General features: G+C 33.7%; 1 protein-coding gene across 1 annotated transcript in view; it reads left to right on the top strand.

Moving 5' to 3' along the window:
- The window catches only part of CNTN5 (contactin 5), a 789484-nt gene that overhangs the window by 373582 nt on the left and 397936 nt on the right, over positions 1–17966 (top strand). Inside the window, exons 7-9 of the mRNA XM_006887326.1 lie at positions 544–680; positions 2921–3050; positions 5532–5682. Coding sequence (XP_006887388.1) covers positions 544–680; positions 2921–3050; positions 5532–5682 — 418 coding nt within the window. The remainder of the gene's footprint in view (positions 1–543; positions 681–2920; positions 3051–5531; positions 5683–17966) is intronic.

Raw genomic sequence — 17966 nt, 5'->3', positions numbered from 1 at the left:
AAATTTTGCTATTTTGACTGGGGTGAGATGATATCTCATAGTTGTTTTAATTTGCATCTCTCTTAGGGCTAGGGATTTTGAGCATTTCTTCATGTAGAGAAAGCAGAGAAGTTACCCAGAAAATGTCCCTACTGCATGACTTCTGCTTGTGCTAAAGTTTCCCTGATTCTTTAAAGGAGCAATAAATACCTCTGCCTAAGTACCTGACTTCCAAGGAAATTAGTTCCTTTGCCTCAGGGAGAGTCAAACCACTTGCTTTAAAGGGGGGTGGAGAAAGAAATAACATCTACTACTACTGCCCTTAAACAATAGCATACGCTTCCTCTTTGATAACATTAAGAGTATCAAACTCTTCCACTACTCTATTTTCTTGCACAGTAAATATGGTTATTATGTATGGAATGCAGTACTGCATTGCTTCCCAACCTAGGGTTATTGAATTATGAAAAAGAAGTTGTTTGAATATTTTTGTGTGAAATTTGAAATTGTTAAGCTGTATTTAAGAGATGAAAACATCTTTCTTTAATGCTTACATACCTCCAGCCTATCCACACTTGGTAGAAAAACTGAATGATACTCATTTGGACAGCGGAAGCCCTCTCCGATGGGAATGCAAAGCCTCTGGAAAACCCAGGCCCACATACCGCTGGCTGAAAAATGGTGCTCCCCTCCTGCCTCAGGTACTGTTGGCAACTATTACTTTTTTCCAATGTAATTTGTGACACAGTTTCTGGCAGACACAATTAACTTCTCTTCTGTTTTATTGAAAACAATTTTCTATAAGTGCCTTAAAATAATTCTGGATTGAAACATATACTAAATATAAAAATATGAGTTACACTATTGTTAGTTACCTTATTTTGGTAATACATTATATCCTTTTTTTTTTTCAATTCTTTGAACTCACAAGTAAATAGAATTGATCCTAGAATACTGGACATTTCTAAATGTCATTAGTTAATAATATCTTGTTTACCACTATAACTTTACATGATTAAGTTAATACCCAGATGACATGCCCACAATCCCCCATCAAGAAACAGAGTAAGAATGGAGTAGAATCCTCAGAGAAGAGTTCTTTCTGGCAATATCTCATTGTCTTAGATTTCTTTATTAAGGCACTGTTGTTGTGTGTCATCAAATCAGAACTGACCCACACTTGACCCTCCAGTGGGTGTTCAGAGGCAGTAAATCACGTAGGAAGAGAATGTTCATCTTTCTCTGACCAAGCAACCAGTGGAACCAAACCATGTATCTTTGGGTTTGCATTCCAACTGCTTGACATTAAGCCACCAGCTCTCCCTATCAAGGCACTAGAAAGCATTTATTGGCTTTTCTGTAACTTTATATTTTAAACCAATATAATATGCATTGTTGTTGTGCCCCATCAAGCTGGGACCTACCCATAGCTGCCCCTCTGGTGGGTTTTGAGAGGCGATGAAACACTTGGGAGGAGATTGTTTATTTTTCTCCATCAGAGCAGCTTTTGGGATTCAAGCTAAATTCCTTCGAGATTACAGCACAGCTTCTTGCCACTAGGACACAATTGTTGTTTGTTGTTATGTACCATAGAGCTGCCTGTGAATCATAATGACATTATGTACATAAGCTCTGAATCCTGTCCCATTGCATCATCTCCAACAGGCCTAATCCCACTGCTCCAATCACTGAGTCAATCCATCTCATCCTGGAACTTTCTCCTCTGTGCTGTTCCTCCACCCTTACAAGCATAATGTCCTTCTCCAAAGACTGGTCCCTCCTGGCCACATGTCTAAAGTATGTGAGACAGAGCTTCAAAATCCTAGCCTCCAAGGAGAATCTTCATTTCATGTACACCAAGACAGATTTGTTTTTGGGTGGTGCTTTGTATGTTCAATACTCTTCCCCAGCACCACAACTCAAAGGCATCAATTCTTCTGTCATCCTTAGTTATTGTCCAGCTCTCTGATGCATAACAAGTCATTGCAAAAACCATGGCCTGGATTAGGCACAACTTAGTCTCTAGATTGATATTGTTGCTTTTTTTAGTACTTTGGAGATGTCCCTGAAAAGAGATTTTCCCAGTGAAATTAATCTTTTGATTTCCTGACTGCTTATATGAAGATGATTGAATTATCTAAGAACTGTTGATGTTGTTGTTATGTGCCATCGAGTCGTCTTTGAGTCATAGCAACCCTATGTACTATCTACTCTGTAGAAAAAACCCTGGTTTTTAGGAACATATGTTTAAACTTTGTATTATAAATGTTTTAATGTCTGCTCTATTTGCAAATGCACAATTTTGTTTTGCCTTCTATATTAAGATTTTTTAATAGTAGAAAAATAGTAGTAATAATAGCAATGCTTATGACTAATAATCACACACAAAAATCCAGTTTCTAAGCTGTGTGTAATATTTTCATGTATGTATGTTTCTTATATAGTGAAAGACAAGAAAACTGGAACACTATAATAAAGGGATTCTTGACTACCTTTTTAAAATTTTATTTTATTAATTTTAATGAACATTTACAGAGATTTAAGATTCTTGTCTCCTTTTTAAGTCCTATTTCTACATGTTTATGGCTTCTGTTCTTTTCATCAAGTATATCCACGTTCCTCATTTGTAAAGCACATCCAAATAATGCTTTCATCTGCTAATTGTGTTTCAGAAGAGTACAATTCGTGTGCCAAGACATTTCAATTAAAAAGCAAAACCCCCCCCCAAAAAAGAAACTAAAATTAAAACATCTAGGAAAATATAATTACTATCCCTTTTCTGACAAAGGAATAGTTAAAATTTACAAAAGGCTTGTAATAATAAATAATAGTTTGTTAAATTGTCAAATGCTATTTCATTCATTCATTTAAAGGCTACTCTTTCTCTTGTATGGTGTATCTGCTTTCTGGTTCTAATTTTTTTTTCCCTATTCCATTACAGAGTAGGCTAGAGATGGTTAATGGAGTATTGATGATCCACAAAGTGAATCAATCGGATGCTGGAATGTATCAGTGTTTGGCAGAAAATAAATATGGATCCATTTATGCTAGTGCTGAGCTGAGGATCCTAGGTATGCAGCTTCCCAGTAAATAAATAAAGGGGAAAGATGGCTTCTTTTTGTGCTCTAACTCTTATCCTGCTAAAATTTTATGATTTGACTGTAAAGCCTATTTTATGACTTGAAAGAAAATCTCTCTCTAATTCCTTTTTAAAAATGTTTATGCGTAAGGGCCAAATTTACATTGTGTAATACCTGGTTCCATAACTTTCTTTCTTATAAGGTTGTTCTAACCTTGGTTTTTAATCCTAAAAATTTGACATAATATATTTTCAATGGCATCACAACAATCATATATTACACACAATGTTTTTTTTAAAGAGAAATGTTCTGAATATAGGAGATCAAAATGTAGATTTATGATGGTGTTTCAACCCTACCAAATAATGGCTAATATTTTTACAAATAATTCGTATCTGTTGGTAGACATAGGGTTCTTGCAAGGTAGAAATCCAAAGTAAATCATCGTCTTCTTATGGGCATTATTGTTGATATCCTGAAGGGGAAAAAAAAATCTTTCTGAGGCCATGCCCAGCAGTTTTATGGAATCACATCTTTGTTAAAAATGTCACCAAGGAAATAGACTTACTTCACCATTCACTTAATACCTCAGAAAGGACTCCATTTACAGAAATAGACTCCTCAAATTGAACATATTTGTACTATGGAGGTGGCTTTGTTTTTTGTTTTGATTGTCTTCTTGTCTTTTATTTGAGGATGCATACATCAAAAATAGTTATATTTAAGTAACTTTTGCTCACTATCTTCCATAAGTAGGTAGGAGTACAAGGATGCTCTCAACTTCTCATTTAAATTCCTAAAGCACAATATTAACTAATACACCCAGGATCTGAAGAAGAAAGAATCGTATCATATATGTTTTAGTTAAATCAATCATGTCATTATTGAGTGATCAGTGTTGATACTAGACATTTCTGCACTTTACACCATAACCAACCACAGTAAATAGTGGCTCCCTTATTACTACTCCTACATTTTATCTGATGAAGAATTAACGTACTTTGTTGTTAATTCACAGTTTAGCATTTTTCCTTAAAGTAGTATTCCAGCCTTCTCCTAGCTGATCATTTACCCAGAGACTCTCATTGATTTCATCTGTTTTTAAAAATAATCTTAAAAAAAAAATCTTGTGTAGTTTCTCTTCCCAGTAAGCAATCACAGATGTTACTGAGCTCTTCACTATGAATTCCTTCACCTTTTCTTCAAGTTTTAGCACATTTCAAACACTTCCATATAATATTTTTAATATTGTCATGCCCTAAAATGCATGATGAACATAAAATACTTATGAGGCATCCATGAAAGCATACAGTTTTCATAAATAAATATTTCTGATGTAAAATGTCATAAGAATCTTTTTTTAGATTCAAATATCATGTCAAAATATATTTTAAATAATTTTAATATTGTCAGACCCAATCAAAATTGTTATTGATATTTAAATTATTTCATCTTAGTATAGCTCATTAAACTTTTACATTACATATTTTTTCACTTCGCTTGAAATGATGGTAAGATAAAATGATGTAAAATTGTGAATTCATGGATAGGAAATGAAAGACACAGAACTCACATATACAAATATAATTTTCACCTATCAGAGGAAGCCCAATAGGCTTTCTAATTGGTCCCTAACTTCCTGAGGAAGTTGTTCATTGCTATTGTTGTTGTTAAGTGACACTGAGTTGACTAAAATGCATAGTGACCCTGTGAACAGATCTGAACCTTGCCCTATCCTGCACTGCACTCCTGATCTCTGCATACTCAAGCCCATTGGTTACAGTCACTGTGTCAGGATATCTTATAGAAGGTTTTCATCTCATTCTTTGGCCATCTACCTTTCCTTGTTGTTGTTTTTATGTGCTGTCGAGTCGCTATGAGTGACATGTACAAGACCCTATGTACAAGAGCCATAAACTCTGACCTATCCTGTGCCAATCTCATCATCTCTGACACACCTACCCCTATTACCCCAGTCATTGAATCAATCCACCTCATAGAAGGTCTTCCTCTCCTGTGCTGTAACCCCACTCTCCCAAGCATGACATACTTCTCCAAGGATTGGTCTCTCTTTGCAACATATCCAAAGTTATGTCAGACAAAGCTTCAGAATCCTTGCCTCCAAGGAGCAGCCCGGCTTTACCCTCTCTTCAGGACAAATCTGTTTGTTTTCCTAGTGTTTCAAAATTGGAGTTTATAAACATTAAATAAAGTCTATCATTGGTTTAAAAGAAAAGTTACCCTGTCTGTGAATTTATAATATATGAAAAATCTGCTAATGAATAGGACAACTAGTAGCATTTCTATCAATTAACAAATCAATTGACTATATTATAGACTAGGGTTTTTTATGTGTCGATATAATATGCCTTTATTAGAAATGTATCTCAAAAAAGGTAAAAAAAATGACGAATTATCTATTAGAGGCTAACATAATTGCATCTGTTATAACAACGTTTTATTTTTTAATAGCATCAGCTCCGACTTTTGCACTGAATCAATTGAAGAAAACCATAATTGTTACCAAAGGCCGAGAAGTTGTCATAGAATGCAAGCCTCAAGGTTCTCCAAAACCAACCATATCTTGGAAAAAAGGAGATAAAGCAGTTAGAGAAAGCAAAAGGTTAGATGTCTGTTTTATAATGTAAACTCATACCATCATACTTTTTGAGCTTGTAGATGATAGTATATACTAAGTAAGCAGGAATATCTTACAGTAGTTTTGAAATATATTTCACATTCTAATAGAAATAAAATTTTGTTTATATAAGAAAAGTTTAGTCTGAAATAGAAATCAAAGTTCCACTTGAGTATGGCTGAATTTCTTTGCATGCAAGCTATGCCAGCACAAATTGGGAATTTCAGAAACTTATGAAGAAGACAAACACTTTTATTAAGCTATTTAATTTAGTCTATGGAGGACGGATAGGTAGTACCTATAATAAATTTTAAGTAGTGCATTTTCATTTCAGAACTTATAAAAACAACATAAACATAATCTTCATCATCTGTATAATCACCTTGTGATGGAATATTGCCAGGTGATATTTAGTCCTGTTTGCTTTTCTCCTTTTTAATCATGCTGATGCAAAATAATATAGGATTACTTTGATTGCCATTGGTAAATGAGAAGTGCACAGAGAATATTTGACATGTAAAGATGTGTTTGGCAAGCAAAAGCCAAAAGACATCACAAGAGTACAAATAGATAAAAATGATATGAGAAGTAATTTTTACTTAGTGATTGATTGTTGGGTGTCAAATTATTTCTATGGTTATGTGGTAAATCGTCATTAACATTAACTAATATTACCCAGCATTGTGGTAAAATAATAAAGGCTACTTTAGTTATACTTTTGTTTAATAACAGTGGCTTTCCATGAATGAATAAATCATTTTTATAAAGAAATAATTTTTTATTTTAACCTTGAGTGGAATTGACCCAGCAGCAATGGGCAATGATACACTTAAAATAATGGACATCATATTGGGATTTATGTAAATAATCTTCCTTTAAATATTTATTTACATACTAGAAGAAAAATATATGTATGTTCTATCCAAACACACACACACACACACACACACACACACACACGAACACATATGATAGTTAATACTATCCAAGTCTGAAGAACAGTCATTTTGCATTTAGTTCTAGGAGTAAAATATTTTCTAGAATTATTGAGTTCAGTTCAGGCCAAAAGATTGGGACTGCCTGGAAAGTGATCATTTTGGTTTGGCATGGGTCATATTGTCCATCTTGTGTTGAAATAGAATTTATCTTTTTTAGTGAGGAAGCTAAATCACAAACTGCAGGATTAGTGTTCCAGGTGGTAGAATCAATCAAATGCTAGTTGACTTTTTTTGAAGCTGTCTCATACAAATATGTGGAAAAAAGGAAAGAAGAAAAGACAAAACTTGGCACAAACCTTATTGAAACAGAAGGAAATTATTTTCTTTGTATAATAAGAGAAATAATTTATATTTCTTTCTTATCATTTGTTCTGGATTTATTATAATTTTTCATTTCATCAAAATATATAAACCATGTCAATGCAAGCCATTCCATGTGTAAAGCATTATTTTATTTTATATTTATTGGTAATATATGTGCCTTGTCCTATTTCTTACATTTTGCTATAAAATTATTCCGCATCAACTAGGCAAGCATTGTACTATGAGTTTAAAGTATCAAGCAACATCTTTTGTGCAATAGTAAGGCTATGGAGAATGGTAACAGAATAATGCATTTTTCCATTAGAGTATTTATAAACAATAATAAGCTTTTTATTTTCTGGAGGTTGTAGAATATTGATGGATATTCTTGTTTTCTTGCTTCTATTATTCTTCATTTCTGTCTCCTGAGTCATTGAAAAGAAAAGAATACTGACTTCAAATTCAGAGCATTCAGTTTTTCCAAATGTCAGTACTTCTCGTCAAAATGTTATTTAGAAAAAAGTTTTGAACTGTGAAATATTTGTATTTGTATTTCTATTTATTCAGGAAAAAGACTTGACTAGATTTATTAACATTCTTCTTATGCTGACCTATATTTTTTAAAATCTTTAGATTGTGTTTACTTACTAGCAAGACCAAAGGTATAGTGCATTTTCACTCTTAAAATGGACAATGTTGTAAGACAAGAGTTTAGAGAATATATTGTTATCTTGTACTATTTGTATCTACTGTAAAATAAATTAATGTTAGCTATAATATATAGCAAGTATTTTTGGAGAGTAGTGTGAGTAGAAATAGCAGTCCACTCAACAGGAGAAATGTTCTCTGTATATTGTTTATATCAAATAGATATATTGTATTAAAACCATAATTGCAACACACTATTTTTGTTCTTACTAACTTTACTGGATACTTTTCAAGGTAAAAACTTCAATCATGTTACTATAGTTAAGGAATTACATATCTGTTAAGAATTGTCACCATGAAAAGTCATTTTAAATTCTACTTCACCAAGGATATCTATCTTCCTATGCTCTGGTAGTGGCCCAGTGGCAAGCTACTCTGCAATACCAAAGGTACATGGTTCAAATTCCTCAGCTGCTCCATGGGAGAAGGTAGGACAATCTCCTCCTGTATGATTTACTGCCTCTGAAAACCCTCAGCAGGGTTAGTTCAGACTTGTTGGGCACAACAACAATTAGTACTAAATGAACTTCAGACTAAAATATCAACACGTTTTATTTGACTGAGCCTATTTTGGTTTGCCTATGAACCTGGAGAGAGGATGAAAGGCACCCAAGCATTGAGGACTCTCCTTCATATGAGTCACCTGCGACTCGATGGCACTTAACAACAACAAAAATTTAGGTTTGAGGTGATAGTCTATACCTTAGATCATCTCTATAATCACATGAAAAAGTGAATTATAACACATATAGAAACTCTTTTCTTCTCAGCTTTAGTTCAATATATTCTAGAACATTACAATTGCTGAGTCATTTATTTCTGTATGATTTTACCATAATTTTCACAATACTGCAAGATGTTCTCGTAACTATACCTGAATGTCATCTAGACTTCCATAACTCTGCCCAAGTTTTCCATTATCACAAAAAAACAATTTGTAAGTTTAGTAGCTCAGTTTATTAAACGTCAAGACATCTTTACACACATATTAGGCTGATGGTGAATTTTGTGATACAGTGCTACCATCTGGGTGTTTGAGGGTCTTAAATCCCACTGCTATAGTGGTAAGTATCTGAGCTACTACTTTCACAAATCTATTCAATATACCTGTCCTTCTAGAACTGGAGACTTGTTCCTTCTAGTAGATTCTACATATCCTTTTCTCTAATCCTTCCACCCATGTGGAGCTGTGCTACTTCCTTTATTAGATCTCTATGTAATTTTATCTAGTTATATTCAAGCAATAGTTCACTTAGGTAAACTAAAAATTATTAATGATGGGCTCACACTCTCATATTCTTCTCTCTCACATCTTCCAGTTCTTCATTCTAATGGATAAATTTCAAATTCTGTTGTTTTTCAAAGACAATATTGGTAAACCTTCAATAATCTTTCAAGGAATGGTCCATAATATAGGCATATAACACATATTTTAATGAATTATTAAGTGAGTTAACATTCAATGGATGCAAAATTTAAATTATTCATTGAAAATGCATTTAATATTGAATTTCTGTCATCATTTACTATGAAAGTTATTCTGTTTGTTCACATTGAACAGTCTTAAATCTCATGAAGGCTTTATTTTAAGAAGTATATAAAAACAAAACAAAATTTGGGGTAGTACAATAAGAATCTGATTTATTATAAACAGCAATAGAAAAAAAGTTATAATAAAACATGAAACACTGTACATTCTGAAAATATGGTTGAGTTCCTGAAACTTACAAATTTCAAAACTGTAAAATTATTCTGTTTTTGTCTTGGATGTTTTTGACTTACAAAACCTTTTTTCTAAGACTTTTTTTAACAAATAAACTAGTGTTTGGGCTTTTTTATTGCTAATATTGAGATAAAAAATTAACTGCATTGCGTTTTTAAAATTGAAAGATTTTGTACATAAGATATGTGGACGTATAGGAAGTCTGGAATCTAGAAAACTCTCAATGAATGTTTTCTGTTATGATGAAGAGGATACGAATGAGATGATGGTGGTGGTGTAAACGATGTAATGATGACAGATTCATTTGAGCCTTTGAATCTTTAAACACTGGCATTCATTTTTTTTTTCAGTGGTTGGGAAAATACTCACTACTCTCCTTTTTCTCTCTGATAATTACAAGAAAGATAACTTGATTTAGATAGCTTTGAGGAGTTCTTTGTGTTCCATGGGATCAATGTGCTGTTCATCAATCTAAGTCATTGAATTGACATTCCTTGTTTATCATGGCCTTAAGCCTCACTTTTCATCATCTATCCCTGACATCACTTATGATCATCTTCCTTTCCAGTGTCTTCAGGTGTCCCATTCTAGCTGGCTGAATGTTTACTTCTTCCATGATTTCTTTATATGCTGTGTGCAAATAGGTCAATACACTTTGTTAGTTGGTGAAAATAAGAGGAAGTTTGATTATTTTTTTAGTGGATGTGATTATTTTTGTTATGTTTGATTACATTTCCTCCCTTCCTTTTTTATAGGACTCTCCACATTTTTACTCCAGTACATATCCATTTAGATTTCTTTATAAGTCAGATTCATGTTTTGTACTAAACTAATAAACTCTAAGAATACTATGAAGTAAAAATCTTCCTTTGGGCTTTTCTCCTCTGGTATATTCTCACTCAGAATTTTACTCATCAAATTCATATTGGATTTTTCACTTCAGCTCATTATTTCTATTACTTGGCCATTAACTTTTGTTAAAATATAATCATCCAGAGGCACTCCAGCAGTGCACAAATATTAAACCTTCATTATTACATGTTCATTTCCTCTACTTTTTTAAAAAAAAAGATAATCTGGGCTAAAATGAAGCATATATAGTATTTTTAATAAAAATTCTTATTTTATCTCTTTTCTCTCTCTTCACAATCACATAAAATATATAACTAATGTTTAAAAATTATTTATAATTATGAGACTCATAATAGTCTCAGGAACAGTTTGCACTTTTTTTTTGTTTTTTTGCAAATAATGTGTGTAGGGGGCAGGAAGAGGGTACCCGTTACAGAGCTAATAAACTATGATTCAAAGAAATGCTTAAGAAATTCCACATACCAAAAATTATTATCCTATGGAGGAGCTGGGCTCTATTACAGCATAAATTTTCATTTATAGGATTAAAATCTAACTAAAGACAAAGTTCCTTTCAGTATTCGCCTGTTCACCAGTGGCGCTTCAGTATAACGGAATTTCCAACTTACTCATTTAACACATGTAGAAAATTGCACTTGAAGTACTCATTAGTTGACTTCTAGTGGGAATTCATGTTGTGTTTACTAGGCAACAATGATCAAGCTCACACACTGATTCACAAACATATGGAAAAATATATTATTAGTGCAAGCCCTGGAGGATACTTCTACTGAAGGGAAAGAAGGATCTTCTTACTTTTTTTCTAAAAAAGAAGAGGAATTCATGGATATAATTATGGTCTTGTTTCTAGCCCTTTGTTTCCACTTACATGCTGTGTTCGCTAATGAACAAGCTGTTTTGTTGTTTCCGCTGTGACAATGTCTTTTACATATTAAGAATATAAAACAATATAGACCCTAGGAATCTTTTTTTCATTGTCTAATAAATTGTATAATGAAAGAAAATAAACATTCATAGAGCAATAATGCATCAGTTGACTTTCTTTGTAAATTAAAATCTTTGCATTGAAAGGAAATAAAATGATCAAAAGTGTATTATTTGCTTTTGAGGAAAAGATTTTGATAGTTAAGTTTATAAGATTTAGGTCACTGTGCAAGGAGGGAGCTCTGGTGGTGCAATAAGAAGCTGTGCTGCTAAGCCAAAGGATGGCTGGAATCCACCAGCAGCTTCTTCGGAGAATACAGACAGTCTCCTCTTGTCTGATTTACAGTTTCAGAAATTCAGTAGACGGTCAACTATGAGTTGGTTTTGACTCAGTGGAAATGATTAAGAGTGTGTACAATGTGCTGTGTGTCCTTAGCCAGGGAAGGTGATTTGCTTTTTCATAAATCCTCTAACCTTAAGTAGTAAGAAGGAAATGACCTTACAGCCATTATGGTGGAGTTAAGTTGCTGACTTCTTGGTTGTAATGCAAACAAACTACTTGTTCAGTTGGTGAATTTGCCTGATTTCACTTTTTGTTCCTTCCCTTGAACATGGTAGTAAGGAACACATTAGGGCAGAAATTATAGTCACAGAAGCCCTGGAAATTGAAAATATTGATAAACAAATTCTAAGCCACTAGGAGAAATTACTTCTTCAAGTAGAAATGAGCTGAATTAATAAATAATTAAAGTCCGTTAAAACTACAGCAGAGGCAACGTGACAAGTCAGTGGAGAGAATATTCAATAATATGTACTCTGTGCTGATAACTTATTAGATTGAGACATTGGGCTTTACTTCAATGGCTCATAGAAACCTTGACTACACTGATGATAGTCACTCTTTAAGATGGTAAGATGCTACTTATTCACTTAATCTGTGTTAATCTAAATCCATTTCTGTAAACTCAACAATAGATGACAGAAAGTTGGTAAGGGAGAGCAAACATACCAGGAACATGCATTAAAGAAGTGATTATTCAATAATAATGATATAGATGAAGAGTATTAAATCTATAAATTCTGAAAATGATATAATTTCATATGATTCTTTTAAGAAAAGAAATCAGAATGATAATGTGAAATGTCTGGGTATGAATTTATGTGTACTCAAAGTGAGAGGATGGGAATATTCAGACACCTTGCCTCTGTCTAATTGAGATACACTAGGTGGCCTAGTGCTAAGAAGTTGTGCTATAATGCCAAAGGCTAATGGTTTGAGGGCACCAGCTGTTCCACAGAGGAAAGATGGACAATCTCCTTCTGTGTGATTAACTCACTCTAAAAACTGGCTGGATGGTCAGCTATGGACAGTTCCAACTACGTTACACAACACAACAACAGAGCGCTAATAGCATACTGCTTAACATATCAGACTGTTAGTCGTAAAGTGGACAGTTTAAATCTAACTATTCCCCAGGATAAAGATAAGTCTTTTCCTATAAAGATTTACAGGCACAGATACCAGATGGAGGGTCACCGTAAGTCAGAATTGACTTGAAGGCAGTGGTTTGTTTGTTGTTGGAGTTTTTTTTTTAATTATTTCTTTGTTTTAGAGCCCTACTTAACTCAGAACATTTGATTAAAGGTTGCACAGCTTATTGGATACCAGATTAACATCTGAGAAAGGGTTCTGGGACAGTGAGAGAGAAAATGAAACTAACAAGAGAAGTTAAGAACATAATCAAATGGCCAACACCAGGATTATGACCATCAAAACACCAGAGTGATGATAGTCTTTCACTGTTACACTGATCCTCCACCTTCCTATGCATTATGTTCTTTTCCAAGGACTGTTCCCTTCTAACAACATGTCCAAAGTGTGTGAGACAAAGTTTCATTATCCTTGCCTCTAAAGAATGCCTTGATTGCGCTTTCTCCAAGACATATTTATTTATTTGTTTGATGGTATATTTGTTTGTTTGGCAGTCCATGTGATATTCAGCAATTCTTCTCCAACAACGTGACTCAAAAACACCAGCCATTCTTCTGTCATGTTTAGCTATTGTCTAACTTTCAGATAATGGAAAAGAACATGGCTTAAATAGATGCCTCTTAGTCTTTAAACTGACATTGCTGTTACTCTCGTCTTGGAGAGGTCCTTGACAACAGATTTCCCCAATTCTGCGTGTCTTGATTTCTTGACAGTATACTGTGAGTGTTGATTCTGGATTCAAGTGAAATGAAATTATTAACAACTTAAATCTCTCCATCTATCATGAAGTTGCCTGTCAGCCCGACAGGAAAAATGTTTTGTCTTCTTGATCTTGAGATCTAATCCATATTGAAGGTTGTAGCCTTTGATCTTCTGCAACATATCAAAACCTCCTTGCTTACCGTAAACAAGCTTGTAACAGCTGCATAATGTATGTTGCCAATGAGTCATCCTCCAATCCTGATGTCTCATTCTTTTTCATAAAGTCCAGCTTCATGAAAGATTTTTCTCTGCATACATGTTGAATAGGTTTATAGGAAAGATATGACCCTGATGCACACCTTTCTTAATTTTATCTTCCAAATAAGAGAACTTAATTTTAGTCTTTGGAATGTAATTTTCCTTTAGATGTACTCATGGAGTCAAACTACACACTAAACACCTTGGCCTAAATTTTACCTTCATTTATTTTATTCTTTTCCCATCTTACATTTATGGCAAGCTTTTCAGAGCTCACATTGGTTTTGTTTGTTGTTGTTTTGTTTTTGTTTTTTAAATTATACTAATTTACAACATTTGAATACATTGTTTTCCAGAACAGATTCTTTCAATTTACTTCACCACCCCCCATCAAATTGTATAACTCCATGATTAATCAGATCAGTTTTTATTTCCAATCTAATTGTAAAAAATGCTATTGGTGTATCTTCTAATAAATACAGTGAGAATTGACCAATGTCATAGACAAATGATGCTACCATGATGCTTCTGGGCTGTCTTTTAATATTTTTTTCCCTGTGTAGATCTATGAAATTTTTTAAAGGAGCATTCGCTATTTCTAAATTTAATCTCATAGAATTAATTGTCTACTATAATTAACATTTTATTGAATAGCAATATGCTTATATTATGCCAAATAGATGAATGAAAATTCAGGGGTAAGAAGAGTTCACTCATTTCCAAATAATCTGGTTTTCAACAAAATGTTTAGATAACATTACAATGCACATCAAATGGTAAATTAATGGCATCCACTTAGACAAAGAAGACCTGCATGTAAGAATATCTCAAATTCTTTGCTTCTATCATGGCCCAAACTTAAGGTAATACACATCTGATTGGGTGCACCTTAAGGAAGGATCTTTGATGATTTTGCTGATCACCATACCAGTCTGTCTTCTGTACATTCATGCCGTATCTCCCTTTTGAAATTATTAAATACAGCAAAAGATGCTCCATCCCCAAAAGGACGTACTCCTGAGAAATTGGGTTAATTTAAGCAACAAATGACAACACAATAATTGTGGCTCTGTTGTGCTATGAACACCTCTAGTTTGTGACTTTACATCTCTAGCTAATTACCAGCTGAGCAAACAGTTCATAAATTCTATTTCTAACTATGGTTCATTTACCCCAGTTACTATAAAATGCTGTGCAAGTTGTCTGGTTATGCTCTCCACATAGGCGCAACCAGATCAAGCCATTAGTTGCTTAAAGGCTTTTCTTTTCCAAAAGCCCCCCAGACTACAACTTTGAGCTTAATTTGTCCTTAATACAAACATCTAAAATACTTGGGAATTCAAGCATCTAAGTACATGCTACTGACTGATCCTACTACCTCCCTAAGTGACTCTTCAGTGAATATAAAATAGTGAAGAGAGAAGAATCTGAGGATATGCAGGATTTTTTAAAAAGTACTTTTTTTCCCCCAGAGAGTTTTAGCTTCTTCTGGGAGTTATGTAGTCACTTCTTTTCAGGTTTTGTATAAATCACAATTACTCTATGTTGATTCATAATAGGAACGACAGAACTGCTAAAAATAACAGCCAAGACACAAGGATAACCTTCACTACAAAAGAAACAACCTTCAGGGTTATGTCCATCACAAAGAAGCTGAAGACATTCCATCTCACTTCCCTTCATTGTAATAACTCCCATTTGTGAGAGTATGTGTTTTGTGCCTGCATTATATGTATTTTTCCTGTTGTATTTGTCTGGAGCTCTTTGGGTACCAACTTATTTGTGTTCTTTCAATCAAATTGAAAGTGGTAGCTCCCTGTCTCCAACCCCAGGATTACATGATCTAGAAATAGTTCAATTCAATGTAGATCAGTAAAATAATAATTTTATTCACTATACACTGAATTCAAAGCACTACGTGAGTTCATACAAAGATCAATAACAGACAAAGTATTTTCCTTAATACCATCTTATTGAATGAAAGGATAAATATAATGTATTACTCAGCCAATTGCTGGCTCATTGACTCACTATTCTAGTCTGAATTCTGACTCCTAGTAAACCTCCATCTGGTTTCAGAGGCTCTACAGGAGGAAATTGCATGTCTCTCTCCCATAGAGCTGCTGGTGGGTTTGAGAGAAGTAGTTTAGTTAGCAGCAAAAGATGCTAAGAGCTGTGCAACTAAGCTTCTAACATAATAGCTATTGGGATAGGATAAAATAACTGCTCCATTTTAGGTAACGGAGAAAACAGCTATAATTTATTGAACATTGAACATTTTGAATGTTGTGTTAGGTTTTTAGAACTGTTATAAGCTTCAAATAGATGGGTTTAACGAACAGAAATTTGTTTTCTCACAGTTTAGGGAACAAGAAGTCAGATTTCAGGGCATTGCTCTGTGGGGAATTTCTCTACCTGTTTTATGGAAAATCTTTGTTTCAACATCTCATCTTTTAGGCATTCCTTGGGCATCTCAAGTGGGCATGGGTCTTTGCCTTATGCCTTCTCATTTGCCCTGCAATGCCTCATTGACATAACAAAGAAAATTATTTCTAAATGAAATTCCACCAATAAGCATAGAGGTTAAGATTTACAACACATAATTTGAGGAGACACAATTCCAATCCATAAGGTTTATTTTTTAAAAAAATAAGAAAATGTCATAATGAAAGTATAATTACTCCTGCTTTAGTAAGGCATCTGAATCTTATAATGATTTTCCACAGTCACATATGTATCTAGTGTCAGAGACAGCAGGAAAGTCTCTTTCCATCCGCAAATTTGTTTTTGGTCTTCTCTTAGCATTCAAAAGAACAAAATAATAAAAATCTGGATGTAAGATGAGGGAAACTTCTTGGATGAATAGCCCTTTGAAAGAATGACTGGACAATAACCAAAGCAGAGCAGAGAACAAACAGGTTAAGGCCTCAAGGGCTAAAGAGATGCTTGGCTGTAGTTGTGACTGAGAAGAGGCAGCCTTGATTCAAGAACTGTTTCCTGTGTTATCTCTGATCCTAAATTGTAACTTGCTTAATCCTAATTCACTCCACAACTTTTAGTATGACTTACAAGTTGTGTGTGGTCATTGCAATGAATTACCAAACTCTGTAAGAGGTAAATTGTCGTGAATGTGACAGTTGCTGTCAGAATTGGTTAAAAGAAAGGTTAAAATTTGGAGGTATGTTTGACCCTGTAGGAATCTACTATGGAGTGTTTATGCTGATGATGAGTCATCGCCTTCTGAAGCTGAAGGATATCATATGTCAACACATCATGTTTTTGGTAGAACAACAAACTATTCTGATCATATTGTGTTATTGTTTTTGATTGTCTTCTAGTCAAGGATGACTCATAGCGACCCTATGAACAAAAGGCCTGAAACCCCTCTACAACTATTAACATTTATCAAAGTTCATAGAGTTTCCAGAGGTATGTTATTTAGGAAGCATATACAAGCTAGTTAATAGGAGAGAAAAGATAAAATAAGCTTAATGGCTAATAACTAAATCTGACAAGGACAATATAAGAAATAAAACCAAGCCTGTCACACTCATGAACAGACTGGATTCTAAGCAAAATAGATATCAATTATTATCATTTACTTCATTAAAGATTAAATGAGAAGACTTATAAAAGCAGAAATGGCACGTGATAAAATAAAACATCTATGAGTTTTTAAAAATCCTTCGCTGAAGGTGAAAAAGAAAAGTCCTAGCCTTCTAAAAGCATATTAAAATAACAATGAAGAATTTCAAACCAAGAAATATTAAAAGCATTTTCTTTGAGACTGGAAAGTAGGGAAGAGTTCCTTCTATATATATTTCTCATCCTCCTTTTATGAGACTTCCTGGCTAGAAGAAGACAAGAGAAGAAAGTGGAGCAAGGATAAAATGTCTATTACTAGGAAATAATTTGAATCTGTATATAGAAAATCCAAAATAAGTCTCTGAAATTTGGACTGTACTTTTTTCTAGATACCAAACAAAATCTATAAAAACAGATAAATATTCATATACAACAGCACAAAATTATGAGCATCAGGTATTTTCCCCCATGGTGTCATTGAAAATTCAGTTTTAAAGTACATTTTTGTGAAAATATACAATGGACTATATCCACACATGATGAATTCTCCCAAACTATGTGCTCAATGGACTTATATTCTACAAACCCAATACTCAAACTCGTTTCCATCAAGCTTGAACCAGCCCATAACTGATATTTGATTGCCCTAGTGAAGAAGAATCAGTAGTTGGAAAACATGGGCTTGGTGACAGGAATGAGGCTG

Source organism: Elephantulus edwardii, unplaced genomic scaffold (assembly GCF_000299155.1).
Source record: "Elephantulus edwardii isolate Elephantulus edwardi_28Jun2011 unplaced genomic scaffold, EleEdw1.0 scaffold00056, whole genome shotgun sequence".
Classification (NCBI taxonomy): Eukaryota; Metazoa; Chordata; class Mammalia; order Macroscelidea; family Macroscelididae; genus Elephantulus; species Elephantulus edwardii.
The sequence above is the reverse complement of the archived record's forward strand: the minus strand, read 5'-3'. Positions and strand labels throughout refer to the sequence as shown.